Source organism: Drosophila guanche, unplaced genomic scaffold (assembly GCF_900245975.1).
Source record: "Drosophila guanche unplaced genomic scaffold, DGUA_6, whole genome shotgun sequence".
Classification (NCBI taxonomy): domain Eukaryota; kingdom Metazoa; phylum Arthropoda; class Insecta; order Diptera; family Drosophilidae; genus Drosophila; species Drosophila guanche.
In genome coordinates this window covers 14407529-14435468 of record NW_022995743.1, presented here as the reverse complement: position 1 = coordinate 14435468, position 27940 = coordinate 14407529, and the positions used below count along the sequence as shown (strand labels likewise).

General features: G+C 52.5%; 10 protein-coding genes across 10 annotated transcripts; 3 read left to right on the top strand and 7 right to left on the bottom strand.

Annotated features, from left to right (window-relative positions):
* Positions 1 to 168: 168 nt before the first annotated feature.
* On the bottom strand, positions 169 to 2759 carry LOC117578737 (sialin). Its single transcript, XM_034264401.1, has 7 exons — positions 2552 to 2759; positions 2150 to 2391; positions 1808 to 2053; positions 1292 to 1747; positions 1100 to 1232; positions 800 to 1041; positions 169 to 743 (listed from the first exon to the last, which is right to left on the bottom strand). The coding sequence occupies exons 1-7, from the start codon at positions 2559 to 2561 to the stop codon at positions 480 to 482; spliced, it is 1593 nt and encodes a 530-aa protein (XP_034120292.1). The 5' UTR covers positions 2562 to 2759; the 3' UTR covers positions 169 to 479.
* Positions 2760 to 3040: 281 nt separating this feature from the next.
* Positions 3041 to 5377, bottom strand: LOC117578738 (mediator of RNA polymerase II transcription subunit 15). Its single transcript, XM_034264402.1, has 3 exons — positions 5175 to 5377; positions 4818 to 4973; positions 3041 to 4755 (listed from the first exon to the last, which is right to left on the bottom strand). The coding sequence occupies exons 1-3, from the start codon at positions 5175 to 5177 to the stop codon at positions 3367 to 3369; spliced, it is 1548 nt and encodes a 515-aa protein (XP_034120293.1). The 5' UTR covers positions 5178 to 5377; the 3' UTR covers positions 3041 to 3366.
* A 185-nt stretch (positions 5378 to 5562) lies between these two features.
* On the bottom strand, positions 5563 to 9717 carry LOC117578735 (structural maintenance of chromosomes protein 2). The gene is made up of 7 exons (XM_034264399.1): positions 9441 to 9717; positions 9066 to 9377; positions 8274 to 9003; positions 7781 to 8208; positions 7454 to 7723; positions 7195 to 7388; positions 5563 to 7135 (listed from the first exon to the last, which is right to left on the bottom strand). The coding sequence occupies exons 1-7, from the start codon at positions 9606 to 9608 to the stop codon at positions 5698 to 5700; spliced, it is 3540 nt and encodes a 1179-aa protein (XP_034120290.1). The 5' UTR covers positions 9609 to 9717; the 3' UTR covers positions 5563 to 5697.
* Positions 9718 to 9802: 85 nt separating this feature from the next.
* Positions 9803 to 11836, bottom strand: LOC117578736 (esterase B1). The gene is made up of 4 exons (XM_034264400.1): positions 11641 to 11836; positions 11457 to 11582; positions 11175 to 11398; positions 9803 to 11121 (listed from the first exon to the last, which is right to left on the bottom strand). Exons 1-4 carry the CDS (start codon positions 11692 to 11694, stop codon positions 9846 to 9848), a joined length of 1680 nt encoding a protein of 559 aa, XP_034120291.1. The 5' UTR covers positions 11695 to 11836; the 3' UTR covers positions 9803 to 9845.
* A 246-nt stretch (positions 11837 to 12082) lies between these two features.
* LOC117578734 lies at positions 12083 to 17447 on the bottom strand. Its single transcript, XM_034264397.1, has 2 exons — positions 14254 to 17447; positions 12083 to 14198 (listed from the first exon to the last, which is right to left on the bottom strand). The coding sequence occupies exons 1-2, from the start codon at positions 17218 to 17220 to the stop codon at positions 12981 to 12983; spliced, it is 4185 nt and encodes a 1394-aa protein (XP_034120288.1). The 5' UTR covers positions 17221 to 17447; the 3' UTR covers positions 12083 to 12980.
* Positions 17448 to 18075: 628 nt separating this feature from the next.
* Positions 18076 to 19297, bottom strand: LOC117578739. Its single transcript, XM_034264403.1, has 2 exons — positions 19275 to 19297; positions 18076 to 19208 (listed from the first exon to the last, which is right to left on the bottom strand). Exon 2 carries the CDS (start codon positions 19170 to 19172, stop codon positions 18195 to 18197), a length of 978 nt encoding a protein of 325 aa, XP_034120294.1. The 5' UTR covers positions 19173 to 19208; positions 19275 to 19297; the 3' UTR covers positions 18076 to 18194.
* Positions 19298 to 19407: 110 nt separating this feature from the next.
* Positions 19408 to 20179, top strand: LOC117578740. The gene is made up of 3 exons (XM_034264404.1): positions 19408 to 19556; positions 19625 to 19907; positions 19971 to 20179. Exons 1-3 carry the CDS (start codon positions 19504 to 19506, stop codon positions 20070 to 20072), a joined length of 438 nt encoding a protein of 145 aa, XP_034120295.1. The 5' UTR covers positions 19408 to 19503; the 3' UTR covers positions 20073 to 20179.
* An 86-nt stretch (positions 20180 to 20265) lies between these two features.
* Positions 20266 to 20786, top strand: LOC117578733 (ATPase inhibitor A, mitochondrial). Its single transcript, XM_034264396.1, has 2 exons — positions 20266 to 20423; positions 20514 to 20786. The coding sequence occupies exons 1-2, from the start codon at positions 20374 to 20376 to the stop codon at positions 20719 to 20721; spliced, it is 258 nt and encodes an 85-aa protein (XP_034120287.1). The 5' UTR covers positions 20266 to 20373; the 3' UTR covers positions 20722 to 20786.
* Positions 20787 to 21049: 263 nt separating this feature from the next.
* LOC117578732 (5-formyltetrahydrofolate cyclo-ligase) lies at positions 21050 to 21849 on the top strand. Its single transcript, XM_034264395.1, has 3 exons — positions 21050 to 21166; positions 21226 to 21481; positions 21537 to 21849. The coding sequence occupies exons 1-3, from the start codon at positions 21050 to 21052 to the stop codon at positions 21767 to 21769; spliced, it is 606 nt and encodes a 201-aa protein (XP_034120286.1). The 3' UTR covers positions 21770 to 21849.
* On the bottom strand, positions 21766 to 27834 carry LOC117578728 (protein virilizer). Its single transcript, XM_034264387.1, has 6 exons — positions 27674 to 27834; positions 26926 to 27617; positions 24013 to 26861; positions 23259 to 23955; positions 22114 to 23187; positions 21766 to 22049 (listed from the first exon to the last, which is right to left on the bottom strand). Exons 1-6 carry the CDS (start codon positions 27737 to 27739, stop codon positions 21869 to 21871), a joined length of 5559 nt encoding a protein of 1852 aa, XP_034120278.1. The 5' UTR covers positions 27740 to 27834; the 3' UTR covers positions 21766 to 21868.
* Positions 27835 to 27940: the final 106 nt, after the last annotated feature.

Below are 27940 nucleotides of genomic sequence, written 5' to 3'. Positions count from 1 at the left end.
CTCCCGTTGGAAGCTTCAAACTCCGCTAATCTCTGCAAGCTACCGAAATTGCAGACAACATTTATTCAGAGACATTGTCATGCAGTGGCCAAGTGATCCCAAACTCCCTAATCAGCTACAGCTTTAGCTGTCGGGTGGGGTGTTGTAGAGCAATTAAACATGGGCCCATAAATCTTTTCCCATTTTGTGTATTTGACTACGAGCGACGCTACACCACACAAACACTGGACAGACAGACACACACGTTTGGGTGTGGGTTGTAGGAAGAACTAATCTTACGACTATGTACATACATTTGTTATGTACGAGTATGTGATGTGTGTTATTATTATTACGAGTTTGCTTAAAGCTGGAGGTTGGAGACACCTAAACTCGCCACAAATCCATGCGCAAATATTTCCCCCAATTCGCACAGCGATAAGCCCATATCAGGCGTCGACGGACTGGACCGGATCATAAAGATGAGTGACGTGCCCGAGCTAAATGGCTTTTGTTTTGGTCTCCAACTCTGTGTCCGTCTCCACATGATCGGCATTCGATTTGTTGAGTGGCTTCTTTTCCTCCTCATCCTCCAGCCTCGCCTCAAAGGTCTGCAGCTCCTTGAGTCCAGCATCGGGCAGCGCGTGGCAGCCACTGTTCCAAGGCTGCAGCGTGGACTCCGAGAACAGGACGTACAGAATGCCACTGCCAGTCAGCATGGCGGAACTCAGCAGAAACACCTTCTTCCAGGCTTCAATATTTTGCTGCGGCGAAAAAGCGGGATTGAAAATCAAAGTAAAATCTTTAGGCGTACACTTACATTGCCTTGAGTCAGATGACCCACAATCAGTGGTGAAATGAAGCCTGGCATGCCGCCAATCATGCCACTCACACCCAGGACAATGCCCGCATAGTTGGGTGAGAGATCCACCATCGAGGCCAATGGCCCGGAGGACACTGCGCCATGGAACATGGTGGCCAGGGTAACCAGCAGAATCGCCGCCGTTGCATTGTAGCCAAAGTAGGCCAACGCCAGCACCACCAGACCCTTGACACCACAGCCTGCAGGAGAAGAAGTTTCTAGAGTATAAATTCCGGAATACTTGCGCAGAACACTCACAGATAAAGGTCGCCAGCTTGCGGACATTGGTGCGACTCAGGCGATCCGTGCGCAGCAGATAGTCGGCCAGAATGGAGAAGCCGTAGGCGAAGAGCATTCGCATCAGGTGCGGCAGGCCGGACAGGAAGCCCGTCTGTAAAAAGAAGTAAAACTGTCTCTCTCTTCCTCACTCTCTGTGCGTCATTTACTCACCGCTCGTATGTTCCAGTGATGGATCAACCTGAAGTATGTCGGGGCATGCGTCATCAGGGTGAACAGACCCCAAATGCCGCCCCACTGGGCCACCACATTCAGCCAGACGGGCCGCGATGTGGCAATGGCCAACCAGGGCGTTGGACCCGGACTGCTGTTCTGCACCGAGGCGCCCAGTGACTTTTCGATGTAGCGGAGCTCCGTATCCGCGATGCGGGGATGCTGGGCGGGTGTGTCGTAGACGAGAAACTGCCAGGCAATGAACCAAACGGTGCCCACAACGCCGCAGATGTAGTAGACCCACTCCCAGCTGGTCCAGTCGATGATGTACCCAAAGATGGGATAAAACAGCGCCACACCCACCGAGCTGCCCAGGTAGGCGCTGACGAATTTGCTACGCTCATTGGGCGGTATCCATTTGGCGGTCAGGACATGCATCGATGGCCAGGCCAAGCCCTAAATAAAAAAGGGGTAACGGTCAGCATTTCAGATCCGGAAAATCTCTCCCCCACTTACAGTTATCCAGCCCTGGAAGACGCGCAGACAAATGAGTCCCGTGTAGCTCCAGTAGGAGACAATCGGTATGAGGAAGCAGCAGAAGACGCCGATGCCATTTGACCAGCCAAAGATCAGTTTGGTGCCGTATTTGGTGGCCAGGATGCCGCCGGGTATCTGCAGCGTCCAGTGTGCCCAGAAGAAGGAGCCCAACAGAGCGCCTTGCTGCTTCTCGTTCCAGTGGAAGCCCTCGCGATCGTACCCGATCTGTGCAAAGAGATTGCATTACTCATACGCCCGCCATACGCAGTCTCCGCACAAGCTGCATCCATTAACCACTTAACATGTGATTCACATACTCACATTAGCCCAATCAAGAAACCAACGCTCCAGTGTGAACCTCTCGCTGACAGCCGGAAGAGAGGCAAAGTCCGATGCATTGGAGGCAGCCACCAGCAGATGATCGAGGGACTGATTGAGGGGCACTGGCGCCTCACCTTTGCCGGCAATCATGTCCACAATGGTGATGTTCAGATTGATGCGTATCATGTAGTTCACAATGAAGCCCATGAACGTCATGTACCACAGCACAGTGCGGGCCTCGACTGTAAGAGCAGAGCAGAGAGCGCGAATGAGCTTCATAGAACATGAAATGCGAAGCCGCACAACATGGCTTGGTGGCTTGTGGTTTGCATCGGTGGCGGATCTTGAGCCAGATCCTAAGATGAACTTGATCTGGAACACCCTTTCCCCACCAAAAAGTACCTTCAGCCATGGCGGGTGTGTTGCTTCGTTTACTTAATCAGCGGATCTTGCACTTGAGGATCTTGCACGATTCCCTCATGCCCGAAATGTACAGGATCTAATCGGTGTGAGATCGCAGCGACAACGAACCGATGCGGCCGATTGCCAGACTAGAATGCTCAGCAGAAACCCCCCGCATTTGGGTTCGAGTGTCTGCCACACACCCACACAGGCCGCACATCACTGATAACCGCTCGCCGTTCATCGTTCGGTTTATGCTGCAGCTCTGCTCGTGGATCTCGCTCATCTCGCATGCGATTGGGGGCCAGATAGAGCTCTCATTTCGAGCAGATCAGTCAGCTTTATGGCATGGCGTGCTCATGCTGTGACTACAGACAGGCGTACTCCCAGTCATTCCAGGTGACAGTTTAATGGATCAGCCAGCAGAAGGATTAATGACCCAGCCGCAAAGTCCAGCGCAGAGATACAGTGGCCATTCCTTATACGATCTAAACATACAGACAAGTTGTATTTGAGTTATTGCATTTTGTGTATACATCGAGATAAATTCACGTGTCACGCTGTTCGGTCTTCAATATTGCCACTGGAACATTTACATGAGGATCTGATCATATCATGGCTCTACATTCCGACAATGTAGATCGTGCTTAGGCATAGGCTAGCATGCGGGGATTAGACGAATACGAGTGGAGTACGATGTGGGTCGTGGCAGCTGGGAACTGGGACTAACAGTGGGGCTGCGTGTCGGCCGTCGTGGGTGACGCCGTCGTGGGGCGTGGTGCCACGCAAGTGGCTTCCCACAGACGGCTCAACACTCATCCGACATTCTCGTAGGACATGGCCGGGCGCTCGGCGCTCATTGCAGCTGTGCTGGCGGCCGAGCCAAAGATCGTTGGCGGGTGATGCTGCTGTTGCTGCTGCTGCTGCTGGGACTGCTGCTGCTGGTGGGGATGCTGCTGCTGCTGCTGTTGTTGCTGCTGCTGCTGGTGTGGATTGTGGGCATGGTGCTGCTGCGTGGGCGGCTGCTGCTCATTGCGCAGCTGCGCCAGCGGAAACATAATGTTGTGGGCCATCTGCGGGTGGTGCAGGTGCTGCTCGTTGGGCGGTGGCGGCGGCGGCTGCTGGTGGGCCGCATGCTGCTGCTGATGCGCCTCCACATGCTTGCGCTGCTCGCTCTGCTGCTGTTGCTGCTGGTGCGCCTTCTCGACGACGCTCTCCTCGTACTTCTTCTGCAGCTGAAAGAGCGGCAGCTGCTGTGGCACGTGCAGGGACACGGCCGACGCAGCAGAGACTCGCTCCACCTGCGACTGGGGCGAGGATTCCCGCTCGCCCTTTTCGTACTTCTTCTGCAGCTGGTACATGCTGTGCGAAAGGTGTGCGGTCACGGAGCTGCCACTGCCGCTGCTGCTGCTGGTGCTCTGCTTCGAGGACGTGGATGTGGAGGAGGCCGACGATTTCTCCGCCTTGACAGGGGACTTCTTCTGGTACTTCTTCAGGATCTGCATTAGTTCGGACTTGACGTCAAGCCGTATCTCCTCTGGCACTCGCTTGATCTCCTCGTAGAGCGAGAGCAGGAAGAGCTTGTCAGGATCGCGTTGCTTGCGCTTCTTGCTCTTCTTGGGGAACGCATCCTGCATGAACTGCAGCAGCTTCTCCTCGAACGGCGTCTCTCGGGGCAGCGGCGTACTGCCCGCCTGACGCCGCAGCAGATGTGGATGCAGACTGCCATGGAAGGCCGGATGTTGGGGCAATCCCGGGTGCGCCTGGGACCCGCTGCCGTGCTCCCCTCCAGCTCCATTGTGCGGCTGCAGCTGTGCCACACCCTGACCCTGATATGAGCCACCGTTCGATGAGCCCGGCGCATCGCTCGTCTCCCCATCGTTGGTGTGATGATCCTGCGACTGCTGCACCGCATGCGACTGGGGATCCTTCTGGTGCTGCATGTGCTGCTGGTGGTGCCCCACGGCCGCCGTCAGAATGGCGTCACAGAGATGCTCGGGCGCATAGTCGAACCCGGACATAAAGTTCTCAGGCTTCAGCTCTCCGTTCATCTCCTCGTAAAAATACTCCGTGCCCACAATGTCGATGATGTCGTTGTCCTCCTGGTTAAGCTCAATCCCAGGCGGGGGCGAACCCCCGGACAGCTGACAGCGCTTCAGCTCCGCCAGTTTCTTGCGCGTGGTCAGCCGCATGTCTCTCCAGCACTGCAAAGGAAGAATCGAAACAGATTATTTGAGCTGCAGCCTGGAGGCGTCAATCCACTAACCTTCTTCCATTGTATGATGGTCTTTTTGGGGCCGATGGTGTTCAGCGCCGCTTGGATCTTCTCCCAGTACCACTCCTTCTCCTTCTTGCCCTCCATGTACTTTGTCTCCCGCAGCAGCGTGATGAGCATTTTCTTCTGCGGCTTCGTCACACGATCCTAGAACCAAAAGAAGATCAAAGAAATATTAATTCCTCTCTACACAATTGCTGCTGTCACATCACATCGCTTGATTGTTGTCTATGCTCTCTGTGTGTGGCTGTAAATGGCAAATGCCAGCGGTGTCTGTATGTACATTTTTTTTTGTTCGACTGCAATGCGATTTGCATTGAAATTAAGGATTTGCTGCGGCATATTTACCATTGTGAGCCTGTGGAGGAATCTGCGTTTGTTCGAAATCTTGAATATTTGTTTTTGCAACGGCCGCTCTTTAGTTCTTACACAAATTTGTGTGGAATTTTAGTCAATTTTTCAGCTCCCCCAAATACATTGTTGTGTAGTGTTGTGCTGCTCTTCGAGTTGCTGCTTCCTCTTCTTTCACGCACATCTGTGCATGCGTTTGTGTGTGTGTTTGACGGTCTCACCAAACGTTCCGTCTCGCTTTTGCACGTGCACCGCATAAGTCAGTCAGTCGCTTCGTCTCTGTCGGTCAGTCAGTTTGACGTTTGCTGCCATACAACCCTGTGCGAAAAGTCCGTTACGATATTTGAATGGGAAGTTGCTGCTTTTCCTTGTTTATTATGCTAAGTTTACAACTAATAATTGTTTATTTATGTGCAAAACGTATGTGGTATGTACATGAATTAATAAATAATCAATTAATCTCGTGGCATGCAGCGGAGATATAATTATTCCCAAGCATGAGAAATGAGAATGCAAATGTTTAACGAGTGTTGCCGACGGCCGATCTGCTGACCTGGCGCGAGATGGTGGAGACACCCTCCTCGAATAGCGTGCGGAACAGCACATTGGCATGATTGAATAGGCCATCCTTGAGGGAGACAATCAGGAACTGAGAGTTGGTAAAGTGCGTCTTCAGCATGCTGCCAATGTTCTGGGTGTGCGACATATCCAGGGCGGCGTCCACCTCGTCCAATATATAGAGGGGCGCTGGCGAGAACTTCAGCATGGCCAGGACCAGGGACAGCGCCACCAGAGACTTTTGGCCACCAGACAGCTCGCCGAGACTCTCCTTCCATGTGCCATTGAAGCCGACCTTGATCTCGAGGCCTGTCAGGCAGCCGTTGGTCAGAACGGGTTTGAGACACGCTTCCGCGCCGGGCAGCAGGCTGCTGAAAATGCCACTGAAGTTATCGTTCACCTCGGTGGCAGCGCGATTCAGCTGACTCTGCTCCTCTTCGTCCATTTTCACAATGATTTTCTTGATCTTCTCCTTGTCCATGGCCACAATATTACGGCGACGCTGTGTCTCGTCGTAGTTCTCCTGCTCTCGCTTCAGAATCGCGATGGCATTCATGTTCAGCGTACGCTCCATTTTGTCCGTCTTCTCCTTAATCTTTGCCAGCTTTCTGCCAGCCTCAACTGGGTCCGCCTTGCTGTAGTCGTAGCGGGTGTTCTTGACACCAAAGGCCCCCTTGTCCTCTGGTATCCAGGGATACTTTACCTCTAGATCCTCAATGCGCCTCTTGGCATCCTTGGTCTGGGAGCCCGCTTTGTTCTTGTCATTCTCCTTCTTCTTCACCTCCAGTTCGAGTTCCTGGTTCTGTTTCTCCATCTTATCCCGCTTCACCATCAAATTGCGCATCTCCTTGTTCTGGGCATGCAGCTTGTCCTTTTGCGCTTTGATGCCCTGCTCGAGGGCCGCCACCTCGGACTCGGCACTGGAGCTCTTCGCCTGCAGAGCGGCCAGATCGGCGATGAACTTTTCGAGATTTTCGACCATGGCCTGGTGCTCCTGCTTGGAGGTTTCTATGGTCTTTTGCAGCTCCGTGATCTCCAGCTGCAGCGTCTCGAACTCCTGCTCCCGCTTCTTCCAATTGGCACGCGACTTTTCCGCCCTCTGCTTGGTCTCCTTCACCTCGTTGGTGGCCGACTTGAGCTCACGCTCGCGATAGCCCTTGGCATCGGCTAACTTTGCTTCGATATCCTTGATCTTGGCCTGCGAACTCTTCTGCTTCTCGCGTGAATCAGCATTCTGCTGCTCGAGGGTCTGAACCTTCTCCTTCATCTCCTCGATCTCGGCCTGGTTCTGCTGAAATGTGGTCTGGGCCAGACGATTCTTGCAATTTGTAAGCTCATGCTGGCGCATATCAAGGTTCTCCTTTATCTTGTTGTACGAATGGGCCACGTTCTCAATGGAACTGTAAAGGAAATCAGTATTAAAGGCTGGCTGGATTGTTGATGCTTTGTCTAGACATACGCCATTTCCTGCTGCACACGCTGCACCTCTATGTCGATTTGCTTGTATTCGTTTTCCAATTCGCGTATGGAGTACAATTCCTCCAGGACATTTGCTCCCTTGGGCGCAGCACCGCCCGACACAGTGCCATGTGGATCCACCAGATCGCCTTCCAATGTCACCGAACGGCAATTAATGCGCTTATCGTAGCTTATCTGCCAATCAAATGATAATATAATCTTGAAGAACATCTCTGATGATAATTTATCCATCAACCCACCTGCTTGGCCACTTCCAAATCCTTGCAGATGAGAATGCTGCCAAAGCAAAACTTCATAACTGGCTCGTAGTAGCGCTCGTACTCCACAAGCGACAAGGCCCACTGTACATTCTCTGCTCCAACCTTGTTCTGGGCATACTCCACCACGTTCCTGCTCAGCGCATGTTGCGAAATCTTGTTGATGGGCATCAGGGTGACGCGTCGCTGCAAATTGCCACGCTGCAGAATCATCTTGCTGGTCACATCATCATCCGTCACAAAGCTGTACAACTGGGGGGGTAAAGTTATAGTAACAAAAGAACAAAAGCAGGAACAGGAATCACTTACATTGCCGCCTGCTGCGGTCACCAGGGCCATTGAGTTTGCCATATCAGACACCTTAAACAGCTTGCCCACCATGCCACGCACTTTGCGGCGATCAAAGTTGGGCTCTGGGTCCTGGTACTGCAGATCGTAGCGCGAGGCATTGCGCTGCTCCAGCTCACGCTTTAGGTCTCGCTTGCGGGTTAGCAGCTGGTTTCTGTGCTCACGCAGCTGCTCAAACTGCCCGCTCTCATAGTTGAGTCCCTGCAGCTGTCGCTCCAGGCTCTGTATCTCCACCAGCAGCTGGTCGTGCTGTGCCTTGTCCTTCACATAGGCAGCATCGTTGGTCTGCGTTTCGCCCTGTTTTTGTTTCAGCAAACCTCGTGTGTGCCGCAGCTCCATCTCTGAGGTTTTTATGGTGGTCTGCGCCTCGCTCAACTGCTCCTTGGCCACTGAAAAGCAAAGCAGAAACGATTGGCATTGATCGTTGGAATCGTCACACAAAAGAAACTCTCACCTATGAGCTGCTCCTGCAATGTGCTTGCCTCGCCATCCTCATTGGTGGACAGGCCCTGTGAGACAGCCTCGAGCTTACGCTGAGCAGCCTCATAGGCCTTGGCATCGGTCGAGTCTGCCTCTTTCAGAGCTTCAAATTCGCCCTGCACCTTCGACATGGCGGCCTCCTTTTGCTTGAGGGCACGCTCGTCATCGGCAATGTTCTTTGCGGCCGTCTTAATCTTCCGCTGGTCTTGTTCAATGGTACCCTGGGCCGCCTTCAAACTGCCCGAGGCTGTGGCCTCCTGCGCACGTTTGGCACTCAGCTGCGCCTCTAGCTCCTTTATCGAACCACCCATCTCGGCCTCGATCTTCTCCTGCATTTCCTTGACGGAGCTTTCAATGTTCTCCATTTCCTGCAGGTTCTGGTCGCGCGTCGACAGGCAAGTGGCTATGCGAGCGTCTATCTTGTGTTCACTTGCCTCCAACGTCTTGAGGGATTCACACTGCTTTAGGTATTGTGCAGAGATGAAGATGCGCGTCTGATAGTCCAGTTCGCGCGTGAGTTTCTGGTACTCATCGTGGGCAGCGCGTTCCTCTTGCAGCTTGACCAGCTTTGGATACACCTCCTCCTCCAGCAAAGCCTTGGTCTCGCGCACCTTGGTTTCCTTCTTTTCGATTAGATTCTTGGTGGCATCGCGTTTCGACTTGTACAGGCTGGTGCCAGCGGCCTCCTCCACCATAGACAGCACCTGCGCACACACAGACAGTGAAATAGCTGGCAGAAGAGAGCGACGGAGATGCCTGTACTCACCTCCTTGGGCTTCATGTTGAGCACTTGCTGGATCTTGCCCTGCATGATCAGGAAGTTGGGATTGTTCACATTCAACTGGATGGAGCAGAAGAAGTCCTGCACTTTCTTGTTCTGCACCAGCTTGCCATTGATATGGAATTTGTTCTTGCCTCCAACTGCAACCTGGCGGGTCACCGATATCTCGCGGCACTTCTCGTACCCCTGCGGACACTGGAGGGCATTTGTGTTGTCAAAAACAATCGTCACCGTTGCCTTAGTTATGCCCGCCTGTCCGTTCTTGTACACCAGATCTTGCAGAGCGGAGGCGCGCACCTTTTAAGCGGCATTCGGAGCATTAATTATTGTTATGGAATGTGTGCATCAGAAGGAACTTACATTCTGCAGATTACTGATGCCCAGCACAAAGCAAATGCTGTCCAAAATGTTGGATTTGCCGGAGCCGTTCAAACCGGTGATGGCCGTGAACTCTGGATCGAAGCCATCAATTTCTGTGCGGCGCCCGTAGGATTTGAACCCGTCGAGCACCAGCTTTTTCACATACATTTTGCAGCAATTTCCTTAAATTTCAATTCAGTCTTCGTTCTTGCGTCAAAATATAACTTTTTACCGCAATTTCTTCCAAATTGCGATGCTGACGCCCAGGGTTGATTTTTCATTGAGATCTATCGATTCATCGTTACCAAAAACCGCCACATCGTTGTATTGACTAGCGATGGGTTAAAACAATTGTTCGAAAGTAAATTTAACGACCATTCTCTATTTATAACTAATGAGGACAAATTATAGCTTGGCTCGAACATAACTCTGAGGTCTATATCGCTGGTACATGCTGCGCCAGAAATCCATGCGTTCTGCTTCCGGATTCTTGTGCATTTTACACTCTCGATCAATGAGCAGGCAGTCCAGCTGCATGGGCTGGCCAGGCTGGGGTCTTTGCACTGATGTCCAACTATCGGATGGCTTACCGTGCCGCGCGAAATTCGCCCACATCTGAGCAATCTTCCCCGAGACGAGCGCATCCTCCTTTTCCATCGGAGTCTCGTCCCCTGCCATCTGGAACAAATAGCAAATATCATCAGCATGCGCCACTCCCCGCAGATCCTCATTCTGGAAGATTTTCTTGTACATATTGCGTCCGCCAACGTAGTCCAGTCGGTAGAAGTACAATGGCGACTGCATCTGAGAGTTGACATGAATCTCCGCGGCATTCTGCATATCCATGCAGAAGTGGTAATCACTGAACAGATCCACCATACTGTCGAGATGCTGAATGGTCAAAGTCTGGCCGTTGAAGTAGAAGTTTCGTATGTCGTCAGCCGCTTGCTGAGCCTCGGGGGCCTGTGGATCCGGCACCAGATCGCGCGGCACCGTTCGCGCCAGATCTTCTTCGTAGTCCTCCAGTTTCAGCTTGGCCCTCACAATCATGGCCAGTCCTTCCGCCGAGTTGTAGCCCATGATCATGGGCATTTTGCCCACATGATCCTTCGTGTGCATCAGATCCAGAATATTCTGATTGATGAAACTGTCGGTACTGCAGGCATCCTCGAGCACGGGCTTAAAGGCGAACGGCAGGTGGCGACGCCGCTCATCCGCTGTCAGAACCTTCATCGTGTTAGCCAAAATGCCATCGGGTTTCACCTTCTCAGACTGCAGGAACGCCAACAGAGCCTTTGTGTTGCTGCCGAAATCGCCGCCGCCGAGGAGTTCGGCCAAACGACGGGTCTTGTAGGCTGCATTCTGTTGAAACACCCATTCCATGTTGCCCGTTCCGCTCTGCATGATGGCCTTGTGGAAGAGCTTGTTGGCGTGCCGCGCATACGTGTGCAGGTGCACGGACGCCGCGCCCGCACTTTCGCCAAAGAGCGTCACATTGCTGGGATCACCATTGAAGCTGGCAATATTCTCCTGCAGCCACTGCAGGGCCATGCGCTGATCCTTCAGTCCCATGTTGCCGTAAATGCCCTCCTCGGGCAAACTCAGGAATCCCAGGGCACCCAGGCGATAGTTCAATGTGACCACAATGACGTCCTGCTCCATGAGCTTGGCTGGAAAGTGTCTGCAAAGATTTGTGTTCAGACTTTGGGCGCCACTTTGGTGCACTCCACTCACAAGTCGCTGTTGCCGTTGCCAAATAAGAAGCCACCGCCGTGAATCCACACCATGACGGGCAAGGGCGACGCTGAACGTTTTCCCTTGGGCGCATACACATTGAGGAAGAGACAGTTCTCGGAGCCGGCCACTTCTGCGGTGAAGGGATCACGTTGATGCGACACATCCCTCTCCCTGCTGCAGTCCAGCTCATGCTGCTCGAAGCGTTCCTGCGGCACGGGGCTCTAAGGGTGCCAAGTAAAATAAATAATCTCTATCTGGGAGTTTTTCTGCTGTAATTACACGAAATCTGAGACTGCCAACAGGTGGCTCCGCATATGGTACGCCCAGGAAACTGTTGTACTCCAGGCCACTGGGCAGCCGCTGTTGCTGGCCCACAACAATGCCCTGCTTCACGGGAATTTTCACCTGCAAGAAGTAAATTTCAATTAATTAAGATTTATTGCACAGATGCTGTGGAAATTACCTTCATGCTGCTGTAGAGTCTAACGAGTATGGACTGGCCGGCAGTTCGTAGCATTTTGCTGTCCTAAATTATGCTGCGCTGTCCCGTGTAGACAGACCGACCGACTATCCAATCATAATTCAATTATTCGGTAATAACAAATCCAAAACCTGATTCCAACGATGACGGACTTTGCACCGAAACTCTGGTCGAAACAGCTGACGCCACGTATTAACCCGTCACAGTGCCATGGGGGTAGAAGTTCGTACGCAACAAAAGCAAACCTTAAACTAATTTTGGATTAACATCACTTCTAGTTAAGCAATTGTCATGCTTAATCATCATTTATTATTTATCAGTTGCTGCTTGAGCAGATTCGGAGATGTCCAAAGTTCCCTCCAACCAGAAACAAAATATAAAAATCGTTTTGTTTTGTTGTTTTTTTTACACATTTAAAGATACATTTAAAATGTTTCTAGGGTTTATTTGACTAGTTCCATTTCATAAACAGTAATACAAGTTTATTTATGGTTTTGGTTTTCTTCCACTATTCGCATTATTCGAAGAACTCTGGGCGCGTTGGATGATGGTTGATTGCTTGGTTTGGCAGCGGGTGGGTGGCCCCACAACCCAACGGTAGAACTAACAGTTTGGGCTTGAAGAAATTTGGTGTTTAGTCAGAAGGCCCTCCCCCGTATGGTGGAGGGACCAACTTGAAAAAGGTGTGAGCTTTCCTCGCCCCCAAACATGGGTAGCCAGCTCACAGTTGGATCGGGGGCACGCCGCGCACACACACAAACACAAGTCGCGCGGAGTTCTGTAAAGTTGGGATGGGCTAGGGATGGGTTTACAATAAAGGATAAGGGTAATATAATAATTGTTAATTAATTAACTTTAGTTTAGGTTTTTAAGCATAGTTCACACCAAAAGTTGAAAACATTTACACTTATGTACATGCACACAGGACAAACATTTAACAGACACATACATCCAAACACTTAATAAACATTAATATATATATATATATATATATGTAGGTATATATGTGGTAGAATATGTGGTAATAGTAATAATTAGCAAACACACTTCCAGGAGTGCCTCGGAGTGCATCCTTTCCATGCCAGTTGCAAGTGTTTTTGCGTGTGTTTCGAGACTCTTTTAGCCATGGTTTTGTTTGTTGATTTGTTCTACTTTTGTCGATTGGTTGTTTACATTTAAATAAAGGGTCACAAATTGTTTTGGTTTTACATAATAGTAAATTGGTGTTTGTTCTTCTTCTCCTTCTGTATCCGCATATCTTAAATATTTAATCCGTATATCGTAGTCGTCAACATGGGGCGCGGGTTTTGTGTGTGTAATTCTTAGAACCTCCTCAGGGCCAGGGTTCGCTTCAAGTAGAGACAAATGGCGCGGTGTATCAGCTCGTATTGCTCAGAGTTTTGGACCATGCCGCCGCGCTGCAAGCGCAGATTGCACACAATGCCCAGCACGTCCACAAAGATGTCTGGCATCTTGGGTAGCTTGTCAAAAGTGGGCGGCTCCTGGTGGTCAATTATCTGCTTAATATGCCGTATGGTGTTGCATGTGAAGCTGCTGTCGCTGTCGTCGTGCTGCGCCTCCGAGTTGAGCTCAAACTCTGCCGCATTCAGTGCTTTGGTTAGCATGCCGGTGAGGGAGTAGGCCAGCGACTGACGCAGCTGACGCACGGCATTCAGTATGGCCGTGAAGCAGCCAGTTCGCCCGATGCCAGCCGAGCAGTGGATGACGGGCAGGGGCTGCACGGCATTGAAAATGTCCTGCTTATAGATGTCCAGACGCTGAGCCGTCAGATGGGCATTGCGCACGCTTCGACTCTCGTCGTAGTTGTCGAACTCCGACTCGCATTTGCCCAGATTCAGGACATGCAGACAAGTGTCCAGCAGCGTATTGATGTCCCGCGGCGAATGGTGATCGGGCCAGTCCGGATACCAGTAGTGATAGCAGCAGATCTTCTGCAGATAATAGCTAGCCGTTTGCGGCACATGGATGCAGTAGAGCAGCACAAACTTTCGCACCGAGTATCCGTTTCGTCTCACAATGCCCACGTTCTTCACCAGAAAGAAGTTGCTCTGCCCCGGCAGACTCTCCAGCACTTCTCGGTCCAGCGTCACCTTCAACGACTCGACGCCAATGTGCTGATAGCTGAGATCTTCGAGCTCATTGAGTGGCGGCGGTGCCACCGCAGTGTCCGGCACAGAAATGGGCGTCAGATGCTGATCAAAGTAGGCCCTGGCAGCCGCACTCAGCCGGAACACCTCGCACCTGGCGGCCACAGCGAATATCTCATTGAGATCGATGGGAAAGTAAATGGCGCACTTCTGTCGATTCGCCTCCGTGAAGTTGGTCAGCATCACGATCTTCTGGTAGTACTGCTGCAAAATCTGCGATCGCTCCATGTGCGGACTGCTGCTACTGCCCCCGTCCACGCAGCGGCGGATGTAGCGCTGCGTGTTCTGGTGGATCATCAGCCAGAACTCATAGATGGTGTTGGGCAGCGGGCCCTGGGTGGCCACATAGCACTTGGACACGTAGTCGGGTCCCTGCAAGAGACAAAACCAGAATCATTTCAATACTTATGAGCAGACAGGGACTCACCTTGATATAATTGGCATTGATGTAGGGCGCATCCTCCTGCTGCTGCTGGTGCTGCTCCTGTTGCTCCAGACTGAGCAGCTCGCTGGCCTCGGGCTCGAGCAGCACACGGGAATGCTCATTGGGCAGAATCGTCTTGTAGCGATTCTTTGTTTGGGAGCCAAAGACCATGGGCTTCTCCTGATGATTGAGCGGCAGATCCCAGAACTCCTTGTGCAGATCGCAGAAGATGCGCTTCTGTTCGGCCTCCTCCAGCTGCGGCATAGACTGCACAATCCGCTTAACCACCGCCTGGTAGCAGGCGAGCAGCTCGCTGTCCTCCGAGCTGGGTGGCAGCTGATTCGTGGGTGTCTCCAGCTCTGCCTCGCGACCATTCGAGCCCAAAACCGGCGGCTGTTCAATGATGTTCTTGTTGGTCTTGTAGCTGTGATCGAACACATGATTGAGGCGTATCAAATCGAACTGATTCAGCGGATTGGAGGCACTCTGCAGCATCTGGATGCTGGCCAAGTAGATCTTGAACTCCTCGCTGGTCGTCTGCGGCGACAGGGGCCGTGTCATTATGTTGCGCACCGTGCCGGCGCAGGTGCAGGCAATGCTCTGCTCGGTACTGGCCGGATCCTGCACCGGATTGGGCTGCAAATCAGAAGCAGACCCGAAGCACACCTGACCAAAGAACTGCGAGCTCTGCTTGTTCGGATTTGTGTTCAGGTTCTCGGTGCTGAAGAACTTCCGCTGGTGCGGAGCCTGGCTGGAGGCAGCACAGCTGCAGACAGTCACCTTGGGCTGCTGTCCACCACACACATCCGGCACGGGCAGCTCGCCTCCTCCGACGCCCAGAATGCTGCCCATATTGAGGGTGAGACTCTGATTGGAGCCACGTCGCTCCAGCAGCCCACGCTTGGGTGTGGGCACATTCGAGCCGGATCCAGAGCCAGTGGAATTGGTGCGCATGCTCAAGCGGTTGTACTTCTCGGCATTCAGCATCGCCTGCTGCTGTTGCTGCAGGTCGCCGCACGAGGTGGTGGTGTGGCCCTTCAGGGTGATGCTGTGAGTGGATCCCCGCCTGCGGAATAGGCCCTGACGATTGCCCTGGCTGCTGCTGCTGCTGCTGGCAAGATGCTGTTGTGTCTGCTGCTGACTGGCGCCCGCCAGCTGTGCGGTTCCGCTGGCGGTGCCGCCGCCAGCCTCCAGGTTGCAGCTGGACTTTGAGTTGAGTATGGAGCCGAGGCTGTAGTTGGAGATGCTGAGGCCGCTGTTCATCAGGTTGCCGCACGAACTGTGCAGATTGAGCGTGAGACTGTGGTTGGAGCCACGTCGCTGTAGGAGATTCATCGATGAGGTGGACACCGTCGTCTTTGCCTGCAGATTGGGCATGGGCAAGTCCATGGACTTTTGCTTGAAGGGCGACTCCTTGGCGGAGGAACTGCCGCTGCCACCGCCTGCGCCGCCGCCGCCAGAGGAGAACTCCACCAGAGTGAGGCATTCGGGCAAGGTCTTCAGATTCGTGCTGGACGAGTGCAGCAGCTGGTTGTGCTTGTGGGAGCTGCGCGGAGCCAGAGTGGCGCCCAGGCCAAACTTGGAGCTTCCGTCCATGCTGCAGGCGGACTTCAGCTCCGCCGCACTGCGCTGGGGCGAGTCACTGAGGCTCATTTCCGAGTCCAGTGAGCTCTGGGCCGTGCTGGTGCTGCCGTGATATGGATTCTGCTTGCGATGGTACATCAGCCAGTTGGGATTGTCGATGCCCGGCGACTTGCGGCGCGGCGTGCGACGGGCACTGTGACTGTTGTCGAGACGTGAGAGCGATGTCGAGTGTATGCCGGCGGTGGAGGTGGGCTGCTGCAGATGATGGATGTGTAGGCCGCCGGCCAGGGGCTTGTTCTGGTTGTCCATCATGTCCTCGCAGCTGCCATGAGATTCGGTTATGTTGTGCACCACAATCGACAGCTCCGTCTCGTTGGCCGCAGAGTCCAGGGAGCGTGCCTTCTCTTTGGTGCTCTTGATGGTGGGCGTCTTTGGTTTGGGCAGCGGCGACACCTGCCCCCCACCAGAGTGCTTGATGGGCACATCTGTGATGCGAATGGTGAGATTATTCTTGTTCTTGCGATTCTTCCGCCCCTCGGCCCGCTGCTGATCCTGGGGTTGCTCCGCACGTGCCAGCTCGGCGGCCAGTGACTCCTTGCCCCTGAATCGCTGCATCTGGGCCGCCGCTTCCTCGATATGTACTGCATCGATGGGCGTCTCCTGCACGACATGATGATCGATCTCGGGGAAGCGAAAGAAGTTCCCATTCTTGTAGCCCGCCGAATTGATAATGTTCAAGGGGGACCCATGGCCGGACAGATTCAGATTGTTAATGGACGACAGCAGCTTGGGCGAATAGGTGAGGCGACTCGCCTCTAGGCCGACGGGCGTCGAGGAGGATTCATCTCTGAATATAATTGTGGGTGAGTTATGCTCGCTCTTGGACAGATACAGACTGTTCTCCATGTCGTCGCCAGACTTTGGGATCGTGTTCTCCTTGTCGGTGGTGCCTGTGCTGCTGGCAATGTGCGGTGAGCAGGATCGTCGATCGTAGAGCGAGAAACGCTTGAACTTTCGATTCAGTGTGGGTGACTGTGTGCTGCCGTGGTGGGGTGCATTCGGGTGGGCGATGGTGAACTGCTTGGGCGTATAGGGGCGTGTCGCATCCTCTATATCGTGGTCGGCCGCCTCTGTGGTGAGTAGTGTGGCGGTGGTAGCTGTGGCTGTGGCGGGGGCGACAACAACACCTCCTGGCGATTGCGTTGTTGTTTCGAATGTGGGCGATGGGAACTCAAAGGATGTTTGCATAAATTCCATGGGTGTGAAGTACGGTGTGCTCTTGTTGCTCTCCACATCCTCGCCATCAATTGTGGTCGGGTAGGGGGTCGGGGGCTGGGGATATTCAATTGATGCATTTTCCTTGTTGTTGTTTTTTAACTTGTCCATTATACACACACACACACATACGCAAGTGCAAAAGCAAGGCGCACAAAGCGCATTCGCTTTGCCCCGTAAGTGCTTGGTTCCTCCTCACTCAATAAACATGCTTCCCTGCACAATCTATGCACTTTGTTTGATTAAAACTATATCGCCATTATATGAAAATCATCATTTTCACAACACAACATTTTCTTTCGAGCACTAGGGCTCAGTGTGACCGAGAATTATCGATTAAATATGCCGTCTGACCCTTAGAAATATACGTTTTCCTTTGTGAAACGTACCGTAAATCTACCTAACCGCACATCATTTTCATCAATTTTCATATTCTAGCTAATATTACCAGACAGTGGGAGCTCCCAGCACAGAAACTATAATTTAATGCGATTGATGATCCATTTTTAAACTAAATTGCTAATTTTCATGAGTTATCTTAATTGGATTGTTTACAAAAAACGGTTCTAACTAAAAAGTACGAAAAAAAAATCATTAGACGTAAGTGTACCGTAAGTGTGAATGACTGCTACGTCATTTGACCGCTTGTTGCATGTTAACCGTTGTATTTCTTTTGTATACCCTATTTCACTTAATTAATGTTTAAACATTTATAATGGGTTTATCTTAGAATAACAGTAGAGAGAGAAAATACCCCCGAGGGAGAATAAAAAAAAAACAAAAAAACAAAAACATCAATACCATGTTCTTTAATACACCTTAAATATATATTTTTTTGTATGTTTTATGTTACCGCTCTACTCTTGGGTAAAGCGGGAATAACCTTAAATATTAATTTAAGCTCAATTTCGAGAAGTTTATAATAAACAATATGCAACAACAAGCATAAAATACTTGTTTGACTAAAATACTGAATTGTAAGACCAGAGCTATTTACAGTATTACTCCTTGCAAGCCGGTTGGCAGGTCTGCTATTGTTTTTGAGGCTCACTAAACCGTGGTTTAGTGGGCTTTGACTTTGGTTTCTAAATCGGTATATTACCACACAACCACATCCGATGCATGGCCCTAGTCTGCGTCAAAATGGCATCTGCCTCCAAGTCCAGCCGTTGATACTGCTTCTCGTTCATCTGGAAGTTCAAGGGTTCTTTTTTAATTGGCTTTCGGGACAGAGGCAGCTTATTCCAGAAAGGATCTGAGCACTGAGTGGCCAAAATTTGCTGCAATCTGTGCAGATGATAGCTGAGATAACTTTCGCAATCGGTGAACTCCGGAGTAGAATTTGCCTGCCCATTAGCCCCAGGCAGATCCATTGGCGCTGGCAAGGAATCGAATGAAGCTTCAGATTCGGTGCTCTGGAAGCGAGCGCGGTATAATTCCAGTTCCATGCCACTAAAGTCGGTTTCTTCACTCAGGGACTCATGGGACTCATTCTGAGAGTCATTCTGTGACTCCTCAGGTTTATCCTGCGGTACATTCTTTGGCGGCTTTGGCTGAAAAAACAGCTCGGGCTTTTTGAGCAGCTTCGGTACTACTTTCGCGATCTGTTTCTTTTGACTCTTTTTCTGCTGCACCTCTTGGACAGTTTTTCTCTCAGCAATTGGTTTCTTTTTAGCCACGTGTGGTGTCTCCTTGTTATATAGCATGACAAGATGCGGCTTGGGCTCCTCGTCGAATATCGTAAAGTTTGAATCGATTGCCGCCCTTCTGTTGGCCTTTGCCGGCTTCTGCTGCTTCTTGACACGTGGCGGTATGGCCATTTTGATGTTTGCCATTTGTTGGGCCGCAACGACATTCTCGACGGCCGCCGCGTAGCTGATGCCTGGCGTGACCGCAGAACCGATTTCCCTTCGGCTCTCACTCTGTAGGTGCATAAACGCGCCCAGCGATTTCTGCCGCACGGGTACGACAAGGCAGGGCGCTGAAGCGCATTTCGAATCCCCATCAGAGGCATTGTGGCTGAGCCTCAAAATTGATGGAGACGGCGTGGTCCCATGTTCCATGGCAGTGCTATCCGCTGATTCTTGCACAATCTTGCTCTGAAATATGATTTTGTTCATGGCGAAATAATTGAGACAACAAAATAGAGAGAGAGCGAAACTTACAAATGTTTTGATATTTTGTGAGCTCTTTTCTGGCATTTTTCTGGATTTAAATTTTTAAGAAATCAAAACTCAAAATAATAATTCTCCGCTCTCAAATAAGTTTCCAATGAGTTTAAGTTGTAGTAGCACAAACTGTTGTAGTGACTGAGAGACTGTCAAGATCTGAGTCCCTGCTCCTGATATATTTTTCATCAAAAAAAAAACTGAATTTTATTTATCGATTTTCAAAATGTTTGCAGCCACACTGCTGCAACGTAAACTGAGCTTGGCTCTGCCGATCGCGTAAGATTAGCTTTTTATTGCTTGTTCTGTTTAGCAATCATTTATTAGAAAACATTTGCAACCTGCAGCTTTCGGCCTGTGCCTCAGATGAACTACAATGAGACGAAAGCCCCGAATTTCTACATGTGGGGCGGTGGTTTGGGCAAGCTGCAGGGCGGCCTCAAGGAGGAGGAATACTTCACCACAGTTAATCAGGATCTCATTGAAAAAATGCGCGACAAGAAGGCCATTGCCGAGTATCTGCCCAACTGGGATGAGTACAACAAGGCCATTAACAATGCCGCCCTCTACACCACCGCATTGATGAACAAACACAAGAACGTACGCGAAGAGGCGTTTTTCATGTCCGAGGTAGGTTCACTTATCTAACTGGAATTAATTTACATTTCTTAGCTTTGAATTTGATCGCCACAGACTGCTGATAACTTCAAAAAGCTGCAGGGGCGCAACCAGAAAGAGGAGACCACTGTCGAGGACGTTGATGCTGCTGGCAACATGCTGGATCAGCTTAAATAGTTAACTGTTTTCGTTTATAATTTCAGTGTTAAGGTGGGGTGAGCAAAGAAGAGGGGTGAAAGTTCTGTGCACAAATAAAATTGTTAGTTTCTTTATTTTAAATTGAATATGCAATGGTTCTATTTATCGATAACAGAGTTGGTTTTATTTGGCTCTAGTTGGCAGGACTCGCTTTGAAAGATCAGCTGCGGCGCGCGCGCAAGTTTCACAAATTGTCGCAATCGTTTTGCATAAATCACACTTTATATATATCACATCACACTTGGATATACTATATACTTGATTGGTATATAAGGGAAACATGTTTACATTGCGTCGCATCAGTCAGCGCTTGTATCCAAAGCAAATTCAGTAAGTTCCATGAACAACATTCTAGAAATTGCATAAGAAAATACGATTTATACATGTATAGTGAACTATATTCTATTTTCAACCTGGCAGGAATTTGAAAATGTCACAAATCGGTGAACTAGGTAGCGGTGCCGGCAAGGGTGGCGGCGGCGGTGGCAGCATTCGCGAGGCAGGCGGCTCTTTTGGCAAAATGGAGGCTGCCCGCGAGGAGGAGTTCTTCCATAAGCAGCAAAAGGAGCAGCTAAAGAAGCTGAAGACCAAGACGGAAGCCAAGGCACCAGAGACGGACAAGAAATGAGAAAATTGATATGTTTTTAATTGAAAATCGTTATTTAAAATATATACTATGTATGTTTAAAGTTGCTTTAACGCTTTAAAAGTTCATTGATTGCGCCGGGTGAATGCCAAATCAGCTGTTGGATACTTCAACTCTGTGTCCCTGGGTCCACCCTGTCATTTGTTTACGGATCGTAGTAGGTAACAAAGCAGGCGATTGATAAGAAAATGCTGATAAAGCATTCACGGAGACCTACAGATGCCCGCTTCTAGGCATCAGCAGCTTCATACAGTTCTTACCGGTTTGTACAAGTGTCTGGACACTGCCAGCGGACAAAGACAAAGTGCCGATGGCATCGACTATACAAAACAGCCTGAAAGTGGCACTTAGGAAGAGCATGAAGGATGCGCTCAAGCGCCTGGATGCAGAGTCCATTAAGCGGCAATCGCATGCAGTCACCGCAAAGGTAAAAAGCAGGCCCAGGGCCCGTGAGTGCGGAACGTTCATTCGGTTTGCCCCTTTTAGGTGCTGCAGTGCGAGGCCTTTCGGCAGGCGCAGCGTGTGAGCATCTATTTGAGCACCAGCGGCGAGGTGGACACCACCGAGCTGCTCTGCGAGATGTTTCGCCTGGAGAAGATGGTGTTTGTGCCGAGCTACGAGGGCGCAAGCATGAAAATGGTGCGCCTACGTGGCATGGAGGAGTACGAGAATCTGCCCCTGACCAAATGGAACATCAAGCAGCCAGACTTCAAGGATAATCGCGAAGATGCCATGACCAATGGTGGGTTGCAGCTGGCTTTTAAGAGCTTTTAATCTCAGCTCTGTTGCTCTTGCAGGTCACGGCATTGATCTGTTTATTGTGCCCGGCGTGGCATTCAGCCGCAATGGTGCTCGCATGGGCCATGGCATGGGCTACTATGATAAGTTTCTGCGCCATCACTCGGACAAATATCCTCACAAGAAGATATCCTTTATGGGACTGGCGCTGAACGAACAGATTGTCGGCCAGGAGGAGCTGCCCATGGACAGCCATGATGTGCGCTTGCATAATGTTATAACCGAAAATTGAACTTAGATACGAGCTTTTCAGCTTATTTTATAATCAAGATAAACTGACATTTTAAAGGGATATTCCCCCATCTTCCAGGAGATATTGCTTGTTCCATTCTTAGCGCAGATAGGGCGGTCGCGAGCGCAGGCCACGGCCACGCGATCTGCCACTGTAGTGGGGCGAGGAGTAGTGCGAATCACTGCCGCCAAAATGTGATTCCGAGCTGGAACGATACGACCCACCGCCGCCAGACTCTGTCCAACTGGAGGGCGAACCCATGCGCATCATTTTCTTTTGTCTGCCCAAGGAAAAAGATGAACAATTAATTCAATATTCAGTTGGAAGATTAGTATTTTCCTTACCTGAAGGCAGCCGCTGCCGAGATGCGAGATCCCCGATTGCGACCCACTCGCGAGCCCCGCAGCATGGAGGGTATCTTGTTGTAGCCCGTTGGACCAGTGGGCTGTGCCCCACAGGTTTCCAGAGCCAGGAAGTCATCCACATGCAGCGACGGCGGACGTGAGGTATTGGGCGGACGCGAACGGAACAGATCGCCGCGAGAGGGTGGTGGCCGGGCAAAGCCTCGTCCACGCACCGCCGAGACAAACATTTTCTTCTCTGGCCGACCGGTGGCGGGCTCCACCTCCACACGTCGTGTGCGGAAGCAGGGCGCTGTGGGCGTCATCTCGCGGTTGGACTGCGGCGAGCCGGACAGATTCAGCGTGCGCTTCGAGTCGCCGGAGGTGGCCAGGTCCGGGTTGAGGCAGACATTGGCCAGGTCGGTGAGGTCGCAGGCAATGCGCTCGTAGAGCGGCTCATTCATGTCCTCGATCACCTCGATGGGCAGCGGCTCCAGCCAGTAGCGTGCCGTGAGCTGGGGATTCTCGGCAGTGGCGCAGTATCGCGTGAATATCGGACGCGCCTCATACTGGGTGACAATGCCCTCGGCTTGGGGCAGAAAAGGTTCCACGCTAAGTGATCCACTGGTGCTGCTGGCTGTCGGAGTGGCCAGCTCACTTTCGGACTCCACTGCGACGGCGGCAGGCAGCGTTTCCATGCTGGCGCTTGCCTCCTGCCTGGAGGCATGCAGAATAATCAATTGCTTGAGGTCGCACAGTGCCGCCTCATTGGCCACCGCCTTGTACTTGTCCAGCACGCGCAGGATGCGTGCCAGCACCGGTGGCCTGGCCATCTCAATGTCCTGGAACTCCACCAGTTGTGCCAGCTCCGTGGCGCCCAGCTTGAGGGTGCGATTGGGCATAGCAGACATCGGCGGCGGCGGTTCAATTTGCGTGAGCGAACGGAGCAGCAGGATCAGCGACTCGATGTTGGCATGGTACTCCACCGTCTCGTTGTGCAGAATGACGCGCTCCATCCAGGCCTGGAATTCGGTGAGCTTCTGCTTCAGCAGCTGCGCCAAGTGGTAAAAGGTGAAGCTGCCACAGGAGAAAATATCAAAAGTCAGAAATCAAAGCACAAATTAAGGTCTGATCTGGGTAGAACTTACTCGTGCTCCGTGAGTATCACCAGATTGCGCACTGCCAGTATGGATATGCCATGGGTGACCTCCACGCTGGTTAGATTACTGAACACCGCATCGATAATGCGCGGTATGAGCTCCTTGGGTGGCAGTGCGGCGGAGAGATTCAGCGCTGGCAGAGCCGTCGATTTGTGGAATATCAGCGAGATGCCCGAGTCCAGGAAGCTGTCGAGGATGCGATGCACCGCCTCCTGGCAGTTGGTCACCACCTCGTTGAACTCATTGAGCGCGAGCAGCGATTGGAAGAGCTCCCAGAACTTGCCGGACAGAATCGACAGCATGGAGCTCTTCAGCGGCGCAAAGGCGCACAGGCGCGTGGAGAATCGAAGCAGACGCTCCAGATTGGTGGTGGGAATGCAGTTGGAGGTCTGATACTCGGTGCACAGCAGCTCCGTGATTGTCTTGGCTATCAGCAGAGTCATGTTCGGGGCCAGATCTGAGAGCTGCATGCAAACGCGCTGCAGCAGCTCCGCCAGCTGGGGGAAGCTCGAGGGAGCCAGGGCCTCCACCAGCTTGGCAATCTGTCCGCTCTGCGGATGCAGATGGGCGGACCAGAGCTTCCGCTCGGTGATCAGTCGCTGCTTGTGCTGCTGCTTCAGTTGGTCGCACAGCGGCTGAGGCATGGGCAATGGCAGTGGCAGCAGTTCGGCCAGCAGTTTGAGTCCTGTTTTGGTTGGAACTCTCAATTAATTGATTCAAAATCTCGCTTGGAAACACTCACCTGGTATGAAGTGGGCGGGTCCATCGATATTCTTCAGCACCTCGCGTATCATCAGCGTCCAGAGGGACTTGTGCAGCGACTCTGCATCCTGCTCGTGCGGCTGGGTGTAGGCCAACAGGCTCTGCACCACCTCCAGCTTGCACTGCTCCACCTCAGCGCCAGCCTGGCAGCGGGAGGGATAGTAGAAGAGCAGATAGTACACCTTCACCAGGTGATCGATGGCCGTGAGATCCTTGTAGGTGCCGTCGCGGCACAGTATGGCGTAGGAGAGCAGCTCGCGCAGGATCTGCAGGGTGGGCAGCATGATTTGGCAGCAGTGTACGCCCTGGATGGTCATCAGTGCGGGTGCATGGATGCCCGGCTGCTCGAAGTGCGTGCACAGCCGCTCCATGATCTGCAGCAGCAGCTGGACCCCATCCGCCGCATACAGCTGCAGGGCCACAAAGCGATGCTTCAGCTCCTCGGTGCCGTGCGACTTCTGGCCCGTGCGGCTGATGGCCAGAAAGCGGAGAATGCGCAGCGCCATGATCAGATCGCCGGGGAACGTGGTCAGATAGTCGAGCGAGCGCGTAATCACCTCCACCAGGGGCATGATATCGTCGTAGACAAACACATTGATGGCCTCCAGGGGCTTCATATAGACATACATCTCCTGCAGCACCGCCGACACCGAGGGCTCGAAGGTCTCGTGGTTCTTGGCCAGCTCCAGTATGACGCCTCCGTGCTCGATGAGGTAGTCCAGCTGCTCGCAGTAGCGCACACAGGCGTCCACCATGTCCACGGCATAGCTGAGCACCGGACTCTTGTACTTGGTGCCCGGGGAGCTGAGCAGCTGGCGCTGCGTCTGCAGCCGCTGCTCCTTCTTGATCAGATCCATGAAGATCTTCAGGTTATTGTTCAGTCCCAACACCTCGACGGTGTGCTGTCGGCCGGCGGGATCGCATGTCTGTGAGTAGATCGAGTGCATGTGGGTGGCTATCTTGATGGTGTCGTACTCGGGGCAGGCGGCCGTGAACACAATGGCGTCCAGGTGGTAGCGCGTCTGCACCTTGTAGGCCAACTCGATGCCCAGGCGCGCGAGGCGGGGGAGCACTGGTCGCATTATAGGCTGTCGCACAACTGGCGGTGGCGGCGCAAGCTTTGGCTCCTCCTCTTTCGACTCATCCGATTTCTGCTCCTCACTCGCATCCATTGGCTGCTCCTTGTCCTGATCTGCCTTTGGCGTTCCATCTGGCTTTGGCTCCTCCAGCACATGCGGCCTGGGCTGGCTGGGCACCTCGTCCAAGCCGAGGAGTATGGACACGATCATTTGGGTGACGGGAAAGGCATCGTCCACAAAGTAATCAATGCCCACATGGGACAGCAGCAGAGTGTGCATAAGGTCTAAAGTGCAGAGGAAAGTCGAGGGCGGCACTTCCTTCGGATTGCTCAGAATAATCAGCACAGACTCTGCGAGCGAGTGCTGGACAAAGTACGACTGGAGGGCATTGCCAAAGCTCCGCTGGGCCGTGGGATCGATGAGCACTTCGAACTTCTTGGAAACGGGCAGGAAACGGCGCGGCTGCTGGTAACTCAGTTGGCTGGTGGTCAGAGCGTCCATGAGCATCTGGAAGGCAAACTCAATCCTCTGACAAATCTCCAATCGGCTGGCATCTGGCGTTGCTTCCGTCCCCATACTGGCTTCTTGATCCACGAAGATCTGGCGGCAGCTTTGCTGGACACTGGCCAAGGCCTCGTACAAGTGCAACTTCTTGATGATGGCCTGCAGAGCGTATTTGGTTCTGGTCAGCTTGGCCGTCTTCAGGAAGTCCATGACCATCTGATAGCCATTTGTCTTGGGGGAGAGGAAGTGCTGCACGCCCAGGCGGGTGTCCAGCATGGCATAGACGGCCTTCAGCAGCTGCAGCTTAATGGACAGGGCCATGTAGGGCTCCTTGTAGAGGCTGAGCACGGCCTCGAACAGATCAAAGCCCTGCTCCTGCAGCAGGTGGCCAAAGAGCTGCTCATTGCTGCCCAGCAGCTCGGCCATGCGGGCACCCAGCTTGATGTGACGTATCTTGAATGCGGGCTGTGGCTGCACGCACGCCGCCTGGAAGCTCAGCGCCACCTGCAGCACATTGGCCGCCTGTCGCAGATGCACATCGTCGTGGCTGAAGAACTGCTGCAGCACAAAGTTGCGCCGCTTGTAGTGCTGCGAGAGATAGCCCAGCTGGTTGTTCAACTGCTCGCCCAGGTAGACAAACTGCTCGCGCTCGTCCGCGCTCAGGCCGTGGTCGTCGCTGAAGGCGGTGACGCTCTCGCAGCGTGTCTGCAGCGACAGCTTCTTGAAGAGCAGCCGCAGCGTTTCCAGCTCTTTGCTGAGGTGAGCCGCCAGGTCGCCCTCGTAGATAAGCAGCGGCCGCTGCCACGGCTCGAACGCATCAATGGCTGGCGGGGCAACGGCGGCGGCAAACTCCAGCTCACGCTCGTACTCGGCTGCCGCCGCCACGTCCTCGGACTCGTCCTCTTCGTCATCGCCAATGATCTCGTCATCGCTGAGAATGGGCTCAAATTGTTCCTGGGGCGTGCCAGAGCGCTCCTCATCCTCCCGGTCTCGATGCAGCGACTCCGAAGAGTGTCGATAGCCTCGCGTGGCCTGCATTTTGTAGTGGGATCGTGAGTCGTCATCGTCGTAGTCCATGGCATCGGGTGAGCGCGGTCTGATGGGCGAATCAATCGATGCTGGCGGCGTCCGTGGCCACTTGTGCTCATCTGCGTCCGAGCGAGATCGATCGGAGCGCTTGCGACGTGACCGATGGCTGGAATACTCCGGGGAACGCGACCAATCTCTCGATCCCTTGTCGCGCGAACTGAAATCAAAGCGAATAATGTTATTCAATTAAGCTTCTAGAGTGGCCGGAGCCTGTTGCATACCATCTGATGTACTCCCTTTCGTTGCTCTCCGAGTGCGTGTGCGTCCGCATGGGTGGCGGTGGTGGCGAACGGTCCGTGGAATGGGTGGAGCGTCGCAGGCGACGCAGCTCCCGCTGCTCCTCCTCGGCATGTTGATGGTAGTGCTGCTGGTGGTCACGCGACAGCCCGTACTCCAAGTCATCGTGCTCGTAGTCGCTGACGACGGCCTTGTGCGGCACCAGCAGCTCGGCTGGAATCGGCTCCGCCCACTCATCCTTCAGCACCTCCTCCTGCAGCAGGACATTGTGCGCCTCTGCGCTAAGATTGCACATCTCTGGGCCCGCAGGCTCGCACGGCAGCGTTGGACTGGCTATGGGCTGCGTCACCGAATTGGTCAAGATTCCATACACTGCCAGGGTGATGGTGCTGTACCAGCCGCGCAGGACGAGGCCATCGGTGGGGATCTTCTCCTGCGAACAGTCCAGATGGATGCAGTCGTTCTGATTGTAGCGCAACAAGCCCAGATTCTCGAACGCGGCACCCGGCATGCCCAGGTCGTTCACAAAGAACTCCAGATCGAATTTGGAGGGATTTGTGGCGCCCAGACGAACGCCGCCCGGAAAGTCGGCCTGCACCCGTGCACCCAGAGGTATAATGCGCACTTGCGTGATGAACACCGGCTTCGGAAACTGCACCAGATCCAGGTTTATGTCCTACATCAAAATGCGACGTGTGAACCAAAAGCCGTCTGTACTTTTGTGCTACTCACGGTTATATCTTCATGGGAGAAAGTGTCGAAGAACAACAGTTCGGCTCCATCGTCCACTTCGGTCATGTTGTCTCAGTGTTGTCTATCTCAGTAGCAGTTTTTATTCAGTTTTGTAAAACTATTTTCCCAAACAACCAAAATCGGGCGTCAAGTTAATTAGAGATGGACAAATCACATCGATACTATCTAAACAACGCTTTTAAAATAAATTATTGAAACCAGACAATCTTATAGAAACTGGTTTTATCAATACATAAATAATGTATC

What these genes read in the sequence shown, in the direction of transcription:
- LOC117578737 (XM_034264401.1), bottom strand. An exon ending in GGTTTCTTGATTGGGCTAAT is followed by an intron (nt 2,054 to 2,149) that starts GTGAGTATGTGA and finishes CTCTTTGCACAG; the next exon opens with ATCGGGTACGATCGCGAGGG. An exon ending in CAAGCTGGCGACCTTTATCT is followed by an intron (nt 1,042 to 1,099) that starts GTGAGTGTTCTG and finishes CTTCTCCTGCAG; the next exon opens with GCTGTGGTGTCAAGGGTCTG.
- LOC117578738 (XM_034264402.1), bottom strand. An exon ending in CCATCATACAATGGAAGAAG is followed by an intron (nt 4,756 to 4,817) that starts GTTAGTGGATTG and finishes CTTCCTTTGCAG; the next exon opens with TGCTGGAGAGACATGCGGCT.
- LOC117578735 (XM_034264399.1), bottom strand. Translation starts at nt 9,608, where the DNA reads ATGTATGTGAAAAAGCTGGTGCTCGACGGGTTCAAATCCTACGGGCGC. An exon ending in ATTGCAGGAGCAGCTCATAG is followed by an intron (nt 8,209 to 8,273) that starts GTGAGAGTTTCT and finishes TTTGCTTTTCAG; the next exon opens with TGGCCAAGGAGCAGTTGAGC. An exon ending in ATTTGGAAGTGGCCAAGCAG is followed by an intron (nt 7,389 to 7,453) that starts GTGGGTTGATGG and finishes TTTGATTGGCAG; the next exon opens with ATAAGCTACGATAAGCGCAT.
- LOC117578736 (XM_034264400.1), bottom strand. Translation starts at nt 11,694, where the DNA reads ATGCTACGAACTGCCGGCCAGTCCATACTCGTTAGACTCTACAGCAGC. An exon ending in GACTCTACAGCAGCATGAAG is followed by an intron (nt 11,583 to 11,640) that starts GTAATTTCCACA and finishes TACTTCTTGCAG; the next exon opens with GTGAAAATTCCCGTGAAGCA. An exon ending in TTGGCAGTCTCAGATTTCGT is followed by an intron (nt 11,399 to 11,456) that starts GTAATTACAGCA and finishes TGGCACCCTTAG; the next exon opens with AGCCCCGTGCCGCAGGAACG.
- LOC117578734 (XM_034264397.1), bottom strand. Translation starts at nt 17,220, where the DNA reads ATGGACAAGTTAAAAAACAACAACAAGGAAAATGCATCAATTGAATAT. An exon ending in TCAATGCCAATTATATCAAG is followed by an intron (nt 14,199 to 14,253) that starts GTGAGTCCCTGT and finishes TGTCTCTTGCAG; the next exon opens with GGACCCGACTACGTGTCCAA.
- LOC117578739 (XM_034264403.1), bottom strand. Translation starts at nt 19,172, where the DNA reads ATGGAACATGGGACCACGCCGTCTCCATCAATTTTGAGGCTCAGCCAC.
- LOC117578740 (XM_034264404.1), top strand. Translation starts at nt 19,504, where the DNA reads ATGTTTGCAGCCACACTGCTGCAACGTAAACTGAGCTTGGCTCTGCCG. An exon ending in AGCTTGGCTCTGCCGATCGC is followed by an intron (nt 19,557 to 19,624) that starts GTAAGATTAGCT and finishes TGCAACCTGCAG; the next exon opens with CTTTCGGCCTGTGCCTCAGA. An exon ending in AGGCGTTTTTCATGTCCGAG is followed by an intron (nt 19,908 to 19,970) that starts GTAGGTTCACTT and finishes TGATCGCCACAG; the next exon opens with ACTGCTGATAACTTCAAAAA.
- LOC117578733 (XM_034264396.1), top strand. Translation starts at nt 20,374, where the DNA reads ATGTTTACATTGCGTCGCATCAGTCAGCGCTTGTATCCAAAGCAAATT. An exon ending in TTGTATCCAAAGCAAATTCA is followed by an intron (nt 20,424 to 20,513) that starts GTAAGTTCCATG and finishes TCAACCTGGCAG; the next exon opens with GAATTTGAAAATGTCACAAA.
- LOC117578732 (XM_034264395.1), top strand. Translation starts at nt 21,050, where the DNA reads ATGGCATCGACTATACAAAACAGCCTGAAAGTGGCACTTAGGAAGAGC. An exon ending in CGCATGCAGTCACCGCAAAG is followed by an intron (nt 21,167 to 21,225) that starts GTAAAAAGCAGG and finishes TGCCCCTTTTAG; the next exon opens with GTGCTGCAGTGCGAGGCCTT. An exon ending in CGAAGATGCCATGACCAATG is followed by an intron (nt 21,482 to 21,536) that starts GTGGGTTGCAGC and finishes TTGCTCTTGCAG; the next exon opens with GTCACGGCATTGATCTGTTT.
- LOC117578728 (XM_034264387.1), bottom strand. Translation starts at nt 27,739, where the DNA reads ATGACCGAAGTGGACGATGGAGCCGAACTGTTGTTCTTCGACACTTTC. An exon ending in ACCCGCCCACTTCATACCAG is followed by an intron (nt 23,956 to 24,012) that starts GTGAGTGTTTCC and finishes CAACCAAAACAG; the next exon opens with GACTCAAACTGCTGGCCGAA. An exon ending in TCGGCAGCGGCTGCCTTCAG is followed by an intron (nt 22,050 to 22,113) that starts GTAAGGAAAATA and finishes TTCCTTGGGCAG; the next exon opens with ACAAAAGAAAATGATGCGCA.